General features: G+C 44.0%; 1 protein-coding gene across 1 annotated transcript in view; it reads right to left on the reverse strand.

Moving 5' to 3' along the window:
• Nucleotides 1-16573, reverse strand: part of LOC110513669 (small G protein signaling modulator 2) — a 118608-nt gene extending 102035 nt beyond the window's left edge. The window contains exons 1-2 of the mRNA XM_090218974.1: nt 16270-16573; nt 2622-2697 (exon numbers count right to left, since the gene is read on the reverse strand). Of these exons, the coding sequence (XP_090075100.1) occupies nt 2622-2697; nt 16270-16329 (136 nt within the window). The 5' untranslated portion in view covers nt 16330-16573. The remainder of the gene's footprint in view (nt 1-2621; nt 2698-16269) is intronic.
• Nucleotides 16574-17273: the final 700 nt, after the last annotated feature.

The following is a 17273-nucleotide window of genomic DNA, read 5'->3' on the forward strand; positions in this document are numbered from 1 at the left end:
ATCTGAATACTTTCTCTATGTCTCGTGAGTTTAGTTCAACTGTCCTACCAATCAGAACCCAAAATATCAGCTTGTTTTACTCCGATGTTTGTAAACAAAGTAAATGTAAACATAGCCTCATAACATGGTTGAAACTATCATTTTTATATCAGGGATGGTCAGTCCTTTGCATTCATAGCTCGGTCTATAAATTTGAGAATGGTCACATTGTCCCTCTCAGCTTTCTACAGAAACAGGCAGGTTTTTAACCAAAACAGGGGCGGGGACAACGCTTTGTTATTGTTTCAACTGCTGATTGCCCCTTTAAATCCCGCTTTGCACTTCCAACCATTATTTACCATTATATATTCATAGGACTGTAAAATAAATAGGGAATAGGGTGCAAATTGAGATGGAGCCTCAGTGATTGAGGAAGAGGACGGTCATTTTCCCATCTATCCGTTGGTCCCTGGCTAGGAGCTAGGAGCTAGGACACCCCGCCTGCGTTGGTCCCTGGCTAGGAGCTAGGAGTTAGGACACCCCGCCTGCGTTGGTCCCTGGCTAGGAGCTAGGAGTTAGAACACCCCGCCTGCGTTGGTCCCTGGCTAGGAGCTAGGAGTTAGGACACCCAGCCTGCGTTGGTCCCTGGCTAGGAGCTAGGAGTTAGGACACCCCGCCTGCGTTGGTCCCTGGCTAGGAGCTAGGAGTTAGGACACCACGGCTGCGTTGGTCCCTGGCTTGGAGCTAGGAGTTAGAACACCCCGCCTGTGTTGGTCCCTGGCTAGGAGCTAGGAGTTAGAACACCCCACCTGCGTTGGTCCCTGGTTAGGAGCTAGGAGTTAGGACACCCAGCCTGCGTTGGTTCCTGGATAGGAGCTAGGACACCCCGCCTGCGTTGGTCCCTAGCTAGGAGTTAGAACACCCCGCCTGCGTTGGTCCCTGGCTAGGAGCTAGGAGTTAGGACACCCCGCCTGCGTTGGTCCCTGGCTAGGAGCTAGGACACCCCGCCTGCCTTGGTCCCTGGCTAGGAGTTAGGACACCCCGCCTGCGTTGGTCCCTAGCTAGGAGTTAGGACACCCCGCCTGCGTTGGTCCCTGGCTAGGAGCTAGGAGTTAGGAGTTAGGACACCACGACTGCGTTGGTCCCTGGCTAGGAGTTAGAAGCTAGGAGTTAGGACACCCCGCCTTGGTCCCTGGCTAGGAGTTAGGACACCCCGCCTGCGTTGGTCCCTAGCTAGGAGTTAGGACACCCCGCCTGCGTTGGTCCCTGGCTAGGAGCTAGGAGTTAGGAGTTAGGACACCACGGCTGCGTTGGACCCTGGCTAGGAGTTAGAAGCTAGGAGTTAGGACACCCCGCCTGCCTTGGTCCCTGGCTAGGAGCTAGGAGTTAGGAGCTAGGACACCCCGCCTGCGTTGGTCCCTGGCTAGGAGCTAGGACACCCTGCCTGCGTTGGTCCCTGGCTAGGAGCTAGGAGCTAGGAGTTAGGGCACCCCGCCTGCGTTGGCTGGCCTCCCAAACAGCCCACAGCTTGTTAACTAGGATGATAACGTGGACAGTTGGCTCCTTCTTTACCATAGACTCTGTCTATAGCTACATAATGCTGACTTCTACATAACACTGGTGAGTAGGATGTGAGATTCTCACCAACACACCAGTCCAACTTTTCAAAACAGGTTGGGATAAATATAGGGGTGTAACGTAGGATGTAATGTAGGACTGTGGCCTACATAACACACCATGAAGGAGACTTTTAAATAACTGTCCAACTTTTCAGATAAGTAAGTGGGAGCACTTGAAGGGACTAGATAGAATTCATGTCTTACCAATACTGCTAAGTTATTTTGACACATTAGCAACAGGGCTGTGTTTGGCCAGCTCTCACAGCCGGTGTAACCCAAAAGGGCACCCTATGCCCTGTGGGCCCTGTTCAAAAGCAGTGCACTATCTAGGGAATAGAGTGGGATTTGGCCAGCTCCCATGAAGATGAACCTATGAGTCACACGCTGCCGTGAATGGGTAAGAAATCTTAAAAGCTGTGTCAGACAAATGAATTGTGTTTATCACATTCGAGGTACAAAATATGTCCGTGCTCCTCACTAGCTTCACGCTGCCATGGCACCATCTCTGCCTGTACTGAACCATCTCTACCTGTACTGAACCATCTCTACCTGTACTGAACCATCTCTACCTGTTCTGAACCATCTCTACCTTTACTGAACCATCTCTACCTGTTCTGAACCATCTCTACCTGTTCTGAACCATCTCTACCTGTACTGAACCATCTCTACCTGTTCTGAACCATCTCTACCTGTACTGAACCATCTCTATCTGTTCTGAAGAGACTGTTCTCTCTGCTGCCACACAGCAAGCGTTATTGGAGTACCAAGTCTAGGACCAAAAGGCTCCTTAACAGCTTCTACCCCCAAGCCATAAGACTGCTGAACAAATAATCAAATGGCCATCAGACTATTGGATTGACCCCCCCTCCACTCCATTTGTTTTGTACACACAGTCTACCATGATATCCTGAAAATAGCAGGTACAGTTTGTGTCTGTGTGCATGTAAGTGTGTGTGTGTGTGTGTGTGTGTGTGTGTGTGTGTGTGTGTGTGTGTGTGTGTGTGTGTGTGTGTGTGTACTTACGGCATAGGCCGATGATGTGGCTGCTGTCTTCATGGACAAACTTCTTAGTCACCGCCTCCTCCATGATCTGTTTCACCTGTATCGACAGTCAACACACAGAATCATTCATTACCGTCACATCCTTACCGTCGTCATCATCATCGTTATTACCACCACCATCATCATCATCATCATTACCACCACCACCATCATCAGTACCACCACCATCATTACCACCACCATCATCATCATCATTACCACCACCACCATCATCATTACCATCATCAGTACCACCACCATCATTACCACCACCATCATCATCATCATTACCACCACCACCATCATCATTACCATCAACAGTACCACCACCACCATCATCATTACCATCAACAGTACTACCACCATCATTACCACCACTATCATCAACATCATCACCATCACCACCCTCATCATCATCATTACCATCATCACCATCACCACCACCACTATCATCATCACCATCATCATCATTACCGTCGTCATCATCATCATTACCACCACCATCACCACCATCACCACCATCGTCATTACCAACACCATCATCATCATTACCATCACCATCATCATTACCACCACCATCATCATTACCATCGTCATCATTACCATCACCACCACCACCATCATCATTACCGCACCACCATCATTACAATCACCATCATCATTACCACCATCACCACCACTATCATCATCACCACCACCACTATCATCATCATCACCACCATCATTACCACCACCACCACCACTATCATCATCACCACCACCACTATCATCACCATCATCATCATTACCACCACTATCATCACCATCATCATCATTACCACCACCACTATCATCATCATCACCACCACCATCATTTCCATCTTCACCATCATCATTACCATCATCATCATTACCAACACCACCACCACCATCATCATTAACCACCACCACCACCATCATTACATCACCATTACCACCACCACCACCATCACCACCATCACCATCATTACCACCATCTGATTTGGTCCTGCCGTACATACCTACACGCTACGGTCACAAGACACAGGCCTCCTAATTGTCCCTAGAATTTCTAAGCAAACAGCTGGAGGCAGGGCTTTCTCCTATAGAGCTCCATTTTTATGGAATGGTCTGCCTACCCATGTGAGAGACGCAAACTCGGTCTCAACCTTTAAGTCTTTACTGAAAACTCATCTCTTCAGTGGGTCATATGATTGAGTGTAGTCTGGCCCAGGAGTGTGAAGGTGAACGGAAAGGCTCTGGAGCAACGAACCGCCCTTGCTGTCTCTGCCTGGCCGGTTCCCCTCTTTCCACTGGGATTCTCTGCCTCTAACCCTATTACAGGGGCTGAGTCACTGGCTTACTGGGGCTCTTTCATACTGTCCCTAGGAGGGGTGCGTCACTTGAGTGGGCATTTGAGTGTGTCACTGATGTGATCTTCCTGTTTGGGTTGGCGCCCCCCCTTGGGTTGTGCCGTGGCGGAGATCTTTGTGGGCTATACTCAGCCTTGTCTCAGGATGGTAAGTTGGTGGTTGAAGATATCCCTCTAGTGGTGTAGGGGCTGTGCTTTGGCAAAGTGGGTGGGGTTATATCCTTCCTGTTTGGCCCTGTCCGGGGGATGTCATCGGATGGGGCCACAGTGTCTCCTGACCCCTCCTGTCTCAGCCTCCAGTATTTATGCTGCAGTAGTTTAGTAGTCTAGTAGTCTAGGGTCAGTTTGTTATATCTGGAGTACTTCTCCTGTCCTATCCGGTGTCCTGTGTGAATTTATGATTGCTCTCTCTAATTCTCTCTCTCTTTCTTTCTCTCTCTCGGAGGACCTGAGCCATTGGACCATGCCTCAGGACTACCTGACATGATGACTTGCTGTCCCCAGTCCACCTGGCCATGCTGCTGCTCCAGTTTCAACTGTTCTGCCTTATTATTATTGGACCATGCTGGTGATTTATGAACATTTGAACATCTTGGCCATGTACTGTTATAATCTCCAACCGGCACAGCCAGAAGAGGACTGGCCACCCCACATAGCCTGGTTCCTTTCTAGGTTTTGGCCTTTCTAGGGAGTTTTTCCTAGCTACCGTGCTTCTACACCTGCATTGCTTGCTGTTTGGGGTTTTAGGCTGGGTTTCTGTACAGTACATTGAGATATCAGCTGATGTAAGAAGGGCTATACATTTGATTTGATCATCATTACCATCACCATCACACGATCAAAGCAATCCTCATCGTCTTCACCATCACCTCAAATTGAGGGGGGTATTTGGCATAAACCTTGTTACATTTTCTGATGGCTAAAATTCTAATAGTTAGCCTAATATCAGTTTATGTTTAAGTACAGTGTAGAGAATCATTGTACCATCTAAACCACTGTGAAATATATTTTCAATAACCAAAAATATTGTGTTTTCAGCTGTTTCAAGCTGCTGTACCGAACGTAAAAGATGCAAAAAACTAAACTTAAGAACAGAGGTCACTTGGAGTCCATAAGTGACATTTTTTTAGCAAAACAATTTAGCGGTTTTGGAATGAATCGCTGCAAGTCTACATTTTGCCATTGGGTGTAGAGAAAGTGTTGCGGTTTTACATCTAATTTAATGTAATTCTACACATTTTGACATAGGGTGGAGAGAAATATTTGACGTTTTTAACATGATATCTGAGTGACTAACCTGATTGCCTCGGTCAGATTTAAGGCCCAAAATCAGAAATTACTTTCCTCTGTTAGTAAATCCATTAGCTGTACCTCTCTGTCGGTCACTCGCTCTCTGCTCGCTCTGCATGCGCTCTGCTCATGGCGTTCTGACTGAGTATCCATAGCAACGGCTCTGCTTGAGCTGCCATGCGTAATGAAGAAACATGAGAGCAGCTAGCTGTTAGCTACTTTTCGTCACAAACTCAGGCAAAACTCAAGGAACATCATTAAAAAATATATATAATATCTATTTTATATTTGACAAGGTTGAAGCACTTCTGACACCAGCAGAGCATGAGCAAATGGCTCAGCTTCAAAATGTTAGTGATCAATTTAGTCATACCAGAGCCCTACCTGTAACCTAGTTATTGATGAAGAAACAAACAGGCCTTACTAGTTATTGATGAAGAAACAGGCCCTACCTGTACCCTAGTTATTGATGAAGAAACAAACAGGCCTTACTGGTTATTGATGAAGAAACAGGCCCTACCTGTACCCTAGTTATTGATGAAGAAACAGGCCCTACCATTACCCTAGTTATTGATGAAGAAACAGGCCCTACCATTACCCTAGTTATTGATGAAGAAACAGGCCCTACCATTACCCTAGTTATTGATGAAGAAACAGGCCCTATCTGTACCCTAGTTATTGATGAAGAAACAGGCCCTACCTGTACCCTGGCTATTGATGAAGAAACAGGCCCTACCTGTACCCTGGCTATTGATGAAGAAACAGGCCCTACCTGTACCCTAGTTATTGATGAAGAAACAGGCCCTACCTGTACTCTAGTTATTGATGAAGAAACAGGCCCTACCTGTACCCTAGTTATTGATGAAGAAACTGGCCCTACCTGTACCCTAGTTATTGATGAAGAAACAGGCCCTACCTGTACCCTAGTTATTGATGAAGAAACAGGCCCTACCATTACCCTAGTTATTGATGAAGAAACAGGCCCTACCATTACCCTAGTTATTGATGAAGAAACAGGCCCTACCTGTACCCTGGCTATTGATGAAGAAACAGGCCCTACCTGTACCCTAGTTATTGATGAAGAAACAGGCCCTACCTGTACTCTAGTTATTGATGAAGAAACAGGCCCTACCTGTACCCTAGTTATTGATGAAGAAACAGGCCCTCGACAGAGCTCGACAGGTCGATAATGTGACCGTGACTACTGACTAAGATTAGATAGCTAGCCGCTGGGCTAATTTACCAATCTAAAAAAATATATATTTCCCATTCCTGCTCTAGGAAACAAGGTGCAATTTGGGACGCACAGGGAGTGATACAACTGCTTGTTCTCCTGCCAGAATGGCTGGACGAGTGAGCACGAGCGAGCGTGTGTGTGTGTGTGAACAACTGAGGTCGTTAACACCTGTCATGCCACTTCTGACTGAGACAGAGATGAAGACTGTGTTCCAAAATGGCACCCTAATTCCTCACAGTGCACCATTGGGCCCCATTGGGTTCCGGGTCAAAAGTAGTGCACTATATAGGGATTAGGTTGCCATTTGGGACATGGTCTGAGGGTCTCCGCTACATAACTTAGTCCAAGAGTAGCCTTTAGCAGAAAGAAAAGATTCATTATTTAAAAGTCTTGGAACTGGGATTCTGTTTACTCTGTTCACAGGGAATAAGCATTTCATGTGCTTTTCCCAACGAGATCAATACATTTTCATTTAAAAGCTTTCAATATATATGCCCGTCTAGTGATGTATCAGCTACAAACCATTACAGGTGGCAGAAAGCCGCTTACGCCAGACATCCATAACTTATCAACGGTAAATGGGCCTGTCATTTGTTGATCGAGCTGTAGATCGGCGGATCAGGTTTTGTGGGGTATTTGTGGGGAGGCCGGTAACAACATCTCAATTTAATTAATTTTAAAATGTAGGCAGTAACACAGCATCTCAATTTAATTCATTTTAAAATGTAGGCAGTAACACAGCATCTCAATTTAAATCATTTTAAAATTTAGGCTGTAACACAGCATCTCAATTTAATTCATTTTAAAATTTAGGCTGTAACACAGCATCTCAATTTAATTCATTTTAAAATGTAGGTTGTAACACATCTCAATTTAATTCATTTTAAAATGTAGGCTGTAACACAACATCTCAATTTAATTCATTTTAAAATGTAGGCAGTAACACATCATCTCAATTTAATTCATTTTAAAATGTAGGCAGTAACACAGCATCTCAATTTAATTCATTTTAAAATGTAGGCTGTAACACAACATCTCAATTTAATTCATTTTAAAATGGAGGCTGAAATGCTGAATACAACAGGTGTAGTAGACCTCACAGTGAAATGCTGAATACAACAGGTGTAGTAGACCTCACAGTGAAATGCTGAATACAACAGGTGTAGTAGACCTCACAGTGAAATGCTGAATACAACAGGTGTAGTAGACCTTACAGTGAAATGCTGAACACAACAGGTGTAATAGACTTCACAGTGAAATGCTGAATACAACAGGTGTAGTAGACCTCACAGTGAAATGCTGAATACAACAGGTGTAGTAGACCTCACAGTGAAATGCTGAATACAACAGGTGTAGTAGACCTTACAGTGAAATGCTGAATACAACAGGTGTAGTAGACCTTACAGTGAAATGCCGAATACAACAGGTGTAGTAGACCTCACAGTGAAATGCTGAATACAACAGGTGTAGGTAGACCTTACAGTGAAATGCTGAATACAACAGGTGTAGTAGACCTCACAGTGAAATGCTGAATACAACAGGTGTAGGTAGACCTTACAGTGAAATGCTGAATACAACAGGTGTAGTAGACCTCACAGTGAAATGCTGAATACAACAGGTGTAGGTAGACCTCACAGTGAAATGCTGAATACAACAGGTGTAGTAGACCTTACAGTGAAATGCTGAATACAACAGGTGTAGTAGACCTGACAGTGAAATGCTGAATACAACAGGTGTAGTAGACCTTACAGTGAAATGCTGAATACAACAGGTGTAGTAGACCTCACAGTGAAATGCTGAATACAACAGGTGTAGGTAGACCTTACAGTGAAATGCTGAATACAACAGGTGTAGTAGACCTCACAGTGAAATGCTGAATACAACAGGTGTAGGTAGACCTTACAGTGAAATGCTGAATACAACAGGTGTAGTAGACCTCACAGTGAAATGCTGAATACAACAGGTGTAGGTAGACCTCACAGTGAAATGCTGAATACAACAGGTGTAGTAGACCTTACAGTGAAATGCTGAATACAACAGGTGTAGTAGACCTGACAGTGAAATGCTGAATACAACAGGTGTAGTAGACCTTACAGTGAAATGCTGAATACAACAGGTGTAGTAGACCTCACAGTGAAATGCTGAATACAACAGGTGTAGTAGACCTCACAGTGAAATTCTGAATACAACAGGTGTAGTAGACCTCACAGTGAAATGCTGAATACAACAGGTGTAGTAGACCTCACAGTGAAATGCTGAATACAACAGGTGTAGTAGACCTCACAGTGAAATGCTGAATACAACAGGTGTAGTAGACCTTAGAGTGAAATGCGTACTTACAAGCCCTTAAACAACAATGCAGTTTAGAAAAAAATAAGTGTAAAGTTAAAAAATACTAAATAAAAGAAACTAATTATTAAAGAGAAGCAGTAAAATAACAAGTAGTGAGACTATATAGAGGGGGTACCGGTACAGAGTCAATGTGCGGGGGCACCGGTTAGTTGAGGTAATATGTACACGTAGGAAGAGTTAAAGTGACTATGCATAGATGATAAACAGAGAGTAGCAGCAGCATAAGGGGGGGGGGGGGGGGGGGGGACAATACAAATAGTCTGGGTAGCCATTTCATGAGCTGTTCAGGAGTCTTATGGCTTAGGGGTAGAAGCTGTTAAGAAGTCTTCTGGACCTAGACTTGGCGCTCCGGTACGGCTTGCAGAGAGAACATCCTATGACTAAGGTGGCTGGAGTCTTTGACAATTTTTTGGGCCTTCCTCTATACCAGGCGGTGTTAGGGGTCCTGGATGGCAGGAAGCGTGGCCCCAGTGATGAACTGGGCCGTACGCACCACCCTCTGTTGGGCCTTGCGGTTGGAGGCCGAGCAGTTGCATACCAGCCAGTGACGCAACCAGTCAGGATGCTCTCGATGGTGCAGCTGTAGAACTTCTTAAGGATCTGAGGACCCATGCCAAATATTTTCAGTCTCCTGAAGGGGAATAGGCATTTTCCTGCCCTCTTCCCGACTGTCTTGGTGTGTTTGAAACATTCTAGTTTGTTGGTGATGTGGACATCAAGGAGCTCTAAACCTGCTCCACTACAGCTCCATTAATGAGAATGGGGGAGTGTTCAGTCCTCCTTTTCCTGTAGTCCACAATCATCTCCTTTGTCTTGATCATTTTGAGGGAGATGTTGTTATCCTGGCACCACACTGTCAGGTCTCTGATCTCCTCCCTATAGTCGGTCTCATCGTTGTCGGTGATCAGGCCTACCACTGTTGTGTTTTCGGCAAACTTAATGGTGTTGGGAGTCGTGCTTGGCCATGCAGTCATGGGTGAACATGGAGTACAGGAGGGGACTGAGTATGTACCCCTGAGGGGCCCCCGTGCTGAGGATCAGCGTGGCAGATGGGTTGTTACCTAACCTTACCACCTAAGGATGGCCCGTCAGGAAGTCCAGGATCCAGTTGCAGAGGGAGGTGTTTAGTCCCAGGATCCTTAGCTTAGTGATGAGCTTTGAGGGCACTATGGTGTTGAACGCTGAGCTGTTGTCAATGAACAGCATTCTCACGTAGGTGTTCCTTTTGTCCAGGTGGGAAAGGGCAGTGTGGAGTGCAACAGAAACTGCATCATCTGTGGGTCTGTTGGGCGGTGTGCAAATTGGAGTGGGTCTAGTGTTTCTGGGATAATGGTGTTGATGTGAGCCATGACGAGTCTATCAAAGCACCTCATGGCTACAGACCTAAGTGCTACGGTTCGGTAGTCATTTAGGCAGGTTACCTTGGTGTTCTCGGTGGTCAGCTTGAAACATCTTGGTATTACAGACTCTGTCAGGGACAGGTTGAAAATGTCAGTGAAGACACTTGCCAGTTGATCAGCGCATGCTCGGTGTACACATTCTGGTAATCCATCTGGCCCTGCAGCCTTGTGAATGTTGACCTGTTTAAAAAGGTCTTATTCACATCAGCTATGGAGAGCGTGATCAGACAGTCGTCTGAAACAGCTGATGCTCTCATGCATACTTCAGCGTTGCTTGCCTTGAAGCGAGCATAGAAGTTATTTAGCTAATCTGGTAGGCTCGTGTCATTGGGCAGCTCACGGCTGTGCTTCCCTTTGTAGTGCATAATAGTTTGCAAGCCCTGCCACATCCGACGACCGTCGGAGCCGGTGTAGTACGATTCAATCTTAGTCCTGTATTGACACTTTGCCTGTTTGATGGTTCGTCGAAGGGCATAGCAGGATTTCTTATAAGCGTCTGGGTTAGAGTCCCGCTCCTTGAAAAAGGTGGAAGATCTACCCTTTAGCTCAGTGCGGACGTTGCCTGTAATTCATGCACTTATTGATAAAGCCAGTGACAGATGTGGTGACCTTCTCAATGCCATCGGAAGAATCCCGGAACATTTTCCAGTCTGTGTTAGCAAAACAGGGCTGTAGCTTAGCACCTGTAGCTTAGCACCTGTAGCTTAGCACCTGTAGCTTAGCACCTGTAGCTTAGCACATGCTTCATCTGACCACTTCCTTATTGAGTGATTCCCTGGTACTTCCTGCTTTAGTTTTTGCTCATAAGCAGGAATCAGGAGGATAGCGTTATGGTCAGATTTGGCAAAATGGAAGGCTATGTACTCATCTCTGTGCGTGGAGTAAATGTGGTCCAGTTATTTCCCCTCTGGTTGCACATTTAACATGCTGGTAGAAATGAGGTAAAAGAGATTTCAGTTTCCCTGCATTAAAGTCCCCGGCCACTAGGAGCGCCGCCTCTGAATGAGCATTTTCTTATGGCCTTATACAGCACGTTGAGTGCCAGCATCGGTTTGTGGTGGTAAATTGACAGATACGAAAAATATAGATGAAAAGGGCTCTTGGTAAATAGTGTGGTCTACAGCTTATCATGAGATACTCTACCTCGGGCAAGCAAAACCTTGAGACTTCCTTAATATTAGATGTTGGCACCCGCTGTTATTTACAAATAGACACAGACCGCCATCCCTTGTTTTTAGGTTACACAGTTTACAAAGTACATACAATTACATTACATTCTGTGTATTGTACACAATCATTGCATTGATTTAAAAAAAATGGGGAACAGAAGGAGAATATATACAGTGGGGCAAAAAAGTATTTAGTCAGCCACCAATTGTGCAAGTTCTCCCACTTAAAAAGATGAGAGAGGCCTGTAATTTTCATCATAGGTACACTTCAACTATGACAGACAAAATGAGAAAAAAATCCAGAAAATCACATTGTAGGAGTTTTAATTAATTTATTTGCAAATTATGGTGGAAAATAAGTATTTACTAAATACTTTTTTGCCTTAACTGTAAATGCCGTCAGTAATAACAGTTCCATTTCCAGATGGTGATCGGGTTATTGGGAGCGATAGGTAATCAATATACATTCCTTACGCCTGCCGATCGTTCAATTCAGACAGACTGAACAAGCCAAGGGAACTTCCAATACTAAAAGCTTCTTTTTTGAACCTTTATTTAACTAGGCTAAATCTGTTCAGGGGCAGAATGACAGATTTGTACCTTGTCAGCTCGGGGATTTGATCCATCAATCTTTCGGTTACTAGTCCAACGCTCTAACCACTAGGCTACCTGCCGCCCCAAAGGTCAAAGCAATATCTCTCCTCATACACTGTGTCCCAAATGGCACCTTAATCCCTTCCTCAAGGATCTCTCTGTACTTTGCTCCATTCATCTTTTCCCTCAATCCTGACTAGTGTCCCTGCCGCTGAAACATGATGCTGCTGCCACCACCATGCTTCACCGTAGGGATGGTGTCAGGTTTCCTCCAGATTTGCAGCTTGGCATTCAGGTCAAAGAGTTCAATCTTGGTTTCATCAGACCAGAGAATCTTGTTTGTCATGGTCTGAGAGTCCTTCGGGTGCCTTATGGCAAACTCCAAGCGGGCTGTCATGTGCCTTTTACAGAGGAGTGGCTTCCGTCACCTCTCTGACCAAGGCCCTTCTACCCCGATTGCGCCGTTTGGCTGGGCGGCCAGCTCAAGGAAGAGTCTTGGTGGTTCCAAACCTTCAACGCTACATAAATATTTTGGTACCCTTCCCCAGATCTGTGCCTCGACACAATCCTCAACAATTCCATCGACCTCATGGCTTGGTTCTTGCTCTGACACGTACTGTCAACTGTGGGACCTTATGTAGACAGGTGTGTGCCTTTTCAAATCATGTCCAATCAATTGAATTTACCACAGGTGGACTCCAATCAAGTTGTAGAAACGTCAAGGATGATGAATGGAAACAGGATGCACCAGAGATCAATTTTGAGTCTCATAGCAAAGGGTCTGAATACTTATGTAAATACAGTATATTTTTATATATATGACACACACAAAAAAATAACTTAAAACCTGTTTTTGCTTTGTCATTATGGTGTCTTGTGTGTAGATTGATGAGGATTTTTTTAATTTTTTTAAATCAATTTTAGAATAAGGCTGTAACATAACACAATGTGGAAAAAGGGGAAGGGGTCTGAATACTTCCAAAAGCCCTATATAGGGAATAGGGTGCCATTTGGGATGCACTCAGACTATAGCAATAGGCTACACAGAGACAAATCAGTGTCTCCCAAGTTGGCAAACTGATCTCGACCAGTCTGTCTGGCAAGTACAAGGCCTAAGCTGCACAGAAAGAGAGACCTCCACAAAAAAAAAGTGGTCTTCATCAGTGTCAAGAATTGAACTCAAATGAAACAAACTGTACATGAGGGAAGGTTTCCTGGACGCAGATCAAGTCTAGTCCGAGGCTAAAAAAAGCTCAATGAGTACCTCCTTGGAAAGTGTCAGGGGAACTGGCCACAACTGTGCATTTCATCCTACAATAAAACCACCCTAAGGACATTCATAGGACTGCATCACTACCAGACATTGAAACACATTTCCTCAAAACAAGCTTTTGTCTTTTGGTGCACAGCAGGAAATTGAGGTTTTATGAAAACTAACATCAACAGGAAATATGAACTATTCATCTTTGCTGTTTTAAAAACACCGGTAAATATAACGAGGCAATTTTCAAAGACTAGAGCCCAGAGCGCCATGCTGCTGTCTCTACTTCTGTCTGTCTGTGTCAGTACCCCCACCAGGTACACCACCTAGTCTTTCCCTGACTGCCTGGTCTGTGTTGGGAAGCCAGAGAGTCTTCTGGCCCTATTTTATTCTCAGCATCACAAATGTTATGATAGTTCTATTATTCGTATCATTATGCCAAGTCTCATTTTATATGGCAGGGGACCCAAAACACGGTAGAAAACTCTGTTTGACTGATGAGTTCAGCCTACCAATTGTCATGTTCGACAAATAGTGTCCTGAAAGCTGGATAATCAGATGTGTTCATTACACTTCAATCAAATGAAATAGTAATGGTTTACTGGAATTTATTTTATGCAAAACTACAATGTATTCGGAAATAAAAATGACAATTCTTCCCTTCCCAAGCAAACTGCTCACAATGTGGAACTGAGAAAAAAAAAGGCTTTTATTCACCTTCATTTCATAGTAACTTTATGCAGTTACTGCTAACATGAACCCCATTTTCTTCAAAATAGAAGCAGGACACTTGCCCAGAGGTTTTAAATCATGTGGACTAGGAGGCAGTATTTTGACGTCTGGATGACAAGCGTGCCCAAAGTAAACTGGCTGTTACTCAGGCCCAGAAGCTAGGATATGCATATAATTGGTAGATTTGGATTTTTTTTTTTTAAACACTTAAAAGTTTCTAAAACTGTTAAAATCATGTCTGTGAGTATAACAGAACTGATATGGCAGGCGAAAACCCGAGGAGAATCCATCCAACAACAAACAAATAATTCAGCCCACCATTGATTCCTATGGCTGTCATTTTTAATATGAAGGGGAAACCTCCCAGATTGCAGTTCCCAGGGCTTCCACTAGATGTTAACAGTATTTAGAAAGAGTTCCAGGCTTTATTTATTTTTAAATGAGCTAGAATTTGTAGTTTTTCTAAGTTGCTCCCATTTTGGCTGTAGTGTTTGTTACGCGTTCTGGTGAATACGCATACTTTGTTGTTTATCGCCGGACAATAACTCTCCGTCTTAAATTTTATTGTTTATTTAAGTATTAGGGTACCTAAGGTTTGATTATAAACATTTTTTGACTTGTTTGGGGAAGTTTATTGGTAACGTTTGGGATTCATTTTGTATGCATTTTGAAGGAGGGAAACCGGTGGATTATTGAATGAAGCGCGCCAGCTTAAGTGAGTTTTTGGGGATATAAAGAAGGACTTTATCAAACAAAAGGAAAATTTGTGATGTAGCTGGGACCTTTTGGAGTGCCAACAGAAGAAGATCTTCAAAAGGTAAGGCATTTATTTTAGCGCCATTTCTAACTTTTGTGACGCATCTGCCTGGGTGGATAATGTTTTTAATGCTTTTGTGTGCTGGGCGCTATCATCAGATTATTGCATGGGTGTGCTTTCTCCGTAAAGCCTTTTTGAAATCTGACACAGCGGCTGGATTAACAAGAAGTTAAGCTTTTAACTGATGTTTGACACTTGTATTTTTAATAATGTTAAATATTATTATTTCTGTAATTTGATTTTCGCGCTCTACAATTTCACAGGATGTTGTCAAGGTGGGTTGCTAGCAGCACGTCTACCCCAAAGAGGCTAACCACTAGGCTACCTGCTGCCCCTAATGTACAACAGGAAGAGATATCATTAGCGTACAAAATAAATCAAAATAGGCTTTCAGGTCCTTTTATGTCAAATCTGTTAATAGCAGTGAATAAGCTATGTTCCACGTAGTTTTTTTTAAGAATCATTTTAAAGGCATCCAACTAACACCCTCTTACAATCATATTAAAATAGGCTCTACTGGTCAGCAATGTAGGACAATCTATTATTTGGGGGGGGGGGTCAGTGACAGTGGGGGGGGATTGCTTCAGGCAAAGTCCCATAACACCTGTTGTTATTGTGAAACTACAGTGTCGCTACACAGTTATAAGGAAACTTAATGTGAAGCGTTAACATTCTGTGATCGCGGAGTTACAATTTTCTGATAGTATTGTCCTCTATCGTTATGAACAAATCAGAAAAAAAACGGGTAGCCTTTTTAAACTGCTGGATTAGATTGTAACAACAACGGGCTCCCTCCTATTAATTTACATTTGAGAAACATATGGCTATTAATACGCTAATTAATGTAAACTGCACAACATGTAGTGCCGGAGGATCTCCAATATGACTTAATAATATCGACATTGAAATGAGTCTTCACTGCACAATTTGCCACGCCAGTAGATAGATCACGGAGCTATTGCCTATATGGCACTGCCACAGCCTAGGCGGTGTGCTCCACCTGTAGCAATCGGTTTTTTCTACAAAAGGCGTCCATAGGAAGCTTTTCATTCCAATGGCTCTTCCACATCATACTCCCTTGGGAAACTAAAACTACTGACGCGTCGACATTTAAGGGAAACCGAAGTGAGCGACGACAAAAAAACCTGAAAAACGTAATGTAGATGTACTTCTAACACGCGTTGCATTATTCCAGCCGGTGGCTAGAGTAGGCTACACAGTAATAACAGAAATAGTGTATCAATTCCTCTCTCGCGACGTATCCACAACATTATCATTCTTCATCATCATCATATATCACGGACATTTACCGAGAAATACATGAACCGGATCTGCTGAAATTTCCCCATACAACCCTCACTCATTATAGACCAAGAGCTCAAAAGAGGCGTGAAACAAAATGCACTTACCTCTCTTTTCACATTCCATAGTAATTTATCTTTGAATTCTTCATCTGTGCACGAACCCATGGCTCTCGGTGGTCTTGTGTCGGTCTCTGTGACAAAGTTACGACTGCAAACAGTGTCAACGTGATTGTCCACAATCTCGGATGTCTGGTGCTCTCCACCCTTTCTTAAAGCTTCTATTTACTTCTCCCCCCTCCTTCCCTCTCACAGCAAAGTGCTCGGGCCTCCAGATAGCAGGCGGTTGACGCATCTGTGTGGCGGTCCTGCCGCGGCGCATTGAGGAGCCATCTTCACATCCACTCAGAATGACGCCAGCGGTGCTCGACCCAACCCCTTTAACACGGTTTATCAATGGAGTCAATCACTTCACGTATCTCACGCTCCATACACATTTCCAGCACTATGACAGACAGTTATTTATAGCTCTCCTCTGTGTGTGTGCGTGTGTGTGTGTGTACAGGTCGATTGGGGGATATTGAGGTGTGATGCTCAGGAGCATTTTATCTGTTGTCTTTTTGTATGTAATATGAAAGAGCCATGGGGGTTTCAAAGACAGACTGACTCACAGAACAACAACAATGATAGAGCAAACAAACACACAATACCATAACAAAAACACAGGACACACAAAATACAACAACTGACAACACAATATCTCATTAATTTGCAGTCATGTGTGTGACCATCATTAAATTGATTCATGATATTGTCATGTAACATATGCCAAAGCAAATAGCCCTACTTGCACTAGTGCTTCACTCAATTAAGAAACACATGGGCATTATTCTGATCTAGGGCATGGGTTTGTCTGAGCCTATTTTGAGGCTAGGGATATATTGAATGAAGATGATTGAGGCCAGCAGCTCCCCGTTTTAGAAATTGTGTCATCGCATGTTTTGGCTGCAATAGAAATCAATCAATGTAGTCATTACCATCATGATATACAGAATAAGCGTTTTCACTGGGACTGTTTTTTTTGTCATTCTATCTCTAACTAGCGCCCCCTG

The sequence above is a fragment of the Oncorhynchus mykiss genome, chromosome 24, assembly GCF_057628025.1.
Source record: "Oncorhynchus mykiss isolate SJ-2025 chromosome 24, ASM5762802v1, whole genome shotgun sequence".
NCBI classification, from domain to species: Eukaryota; Metazoa; Chordata; class Actinopteri; order Salmoniformes; family Salmonidae; genus Oncorhynchus; species Oncorhynchus mykiss.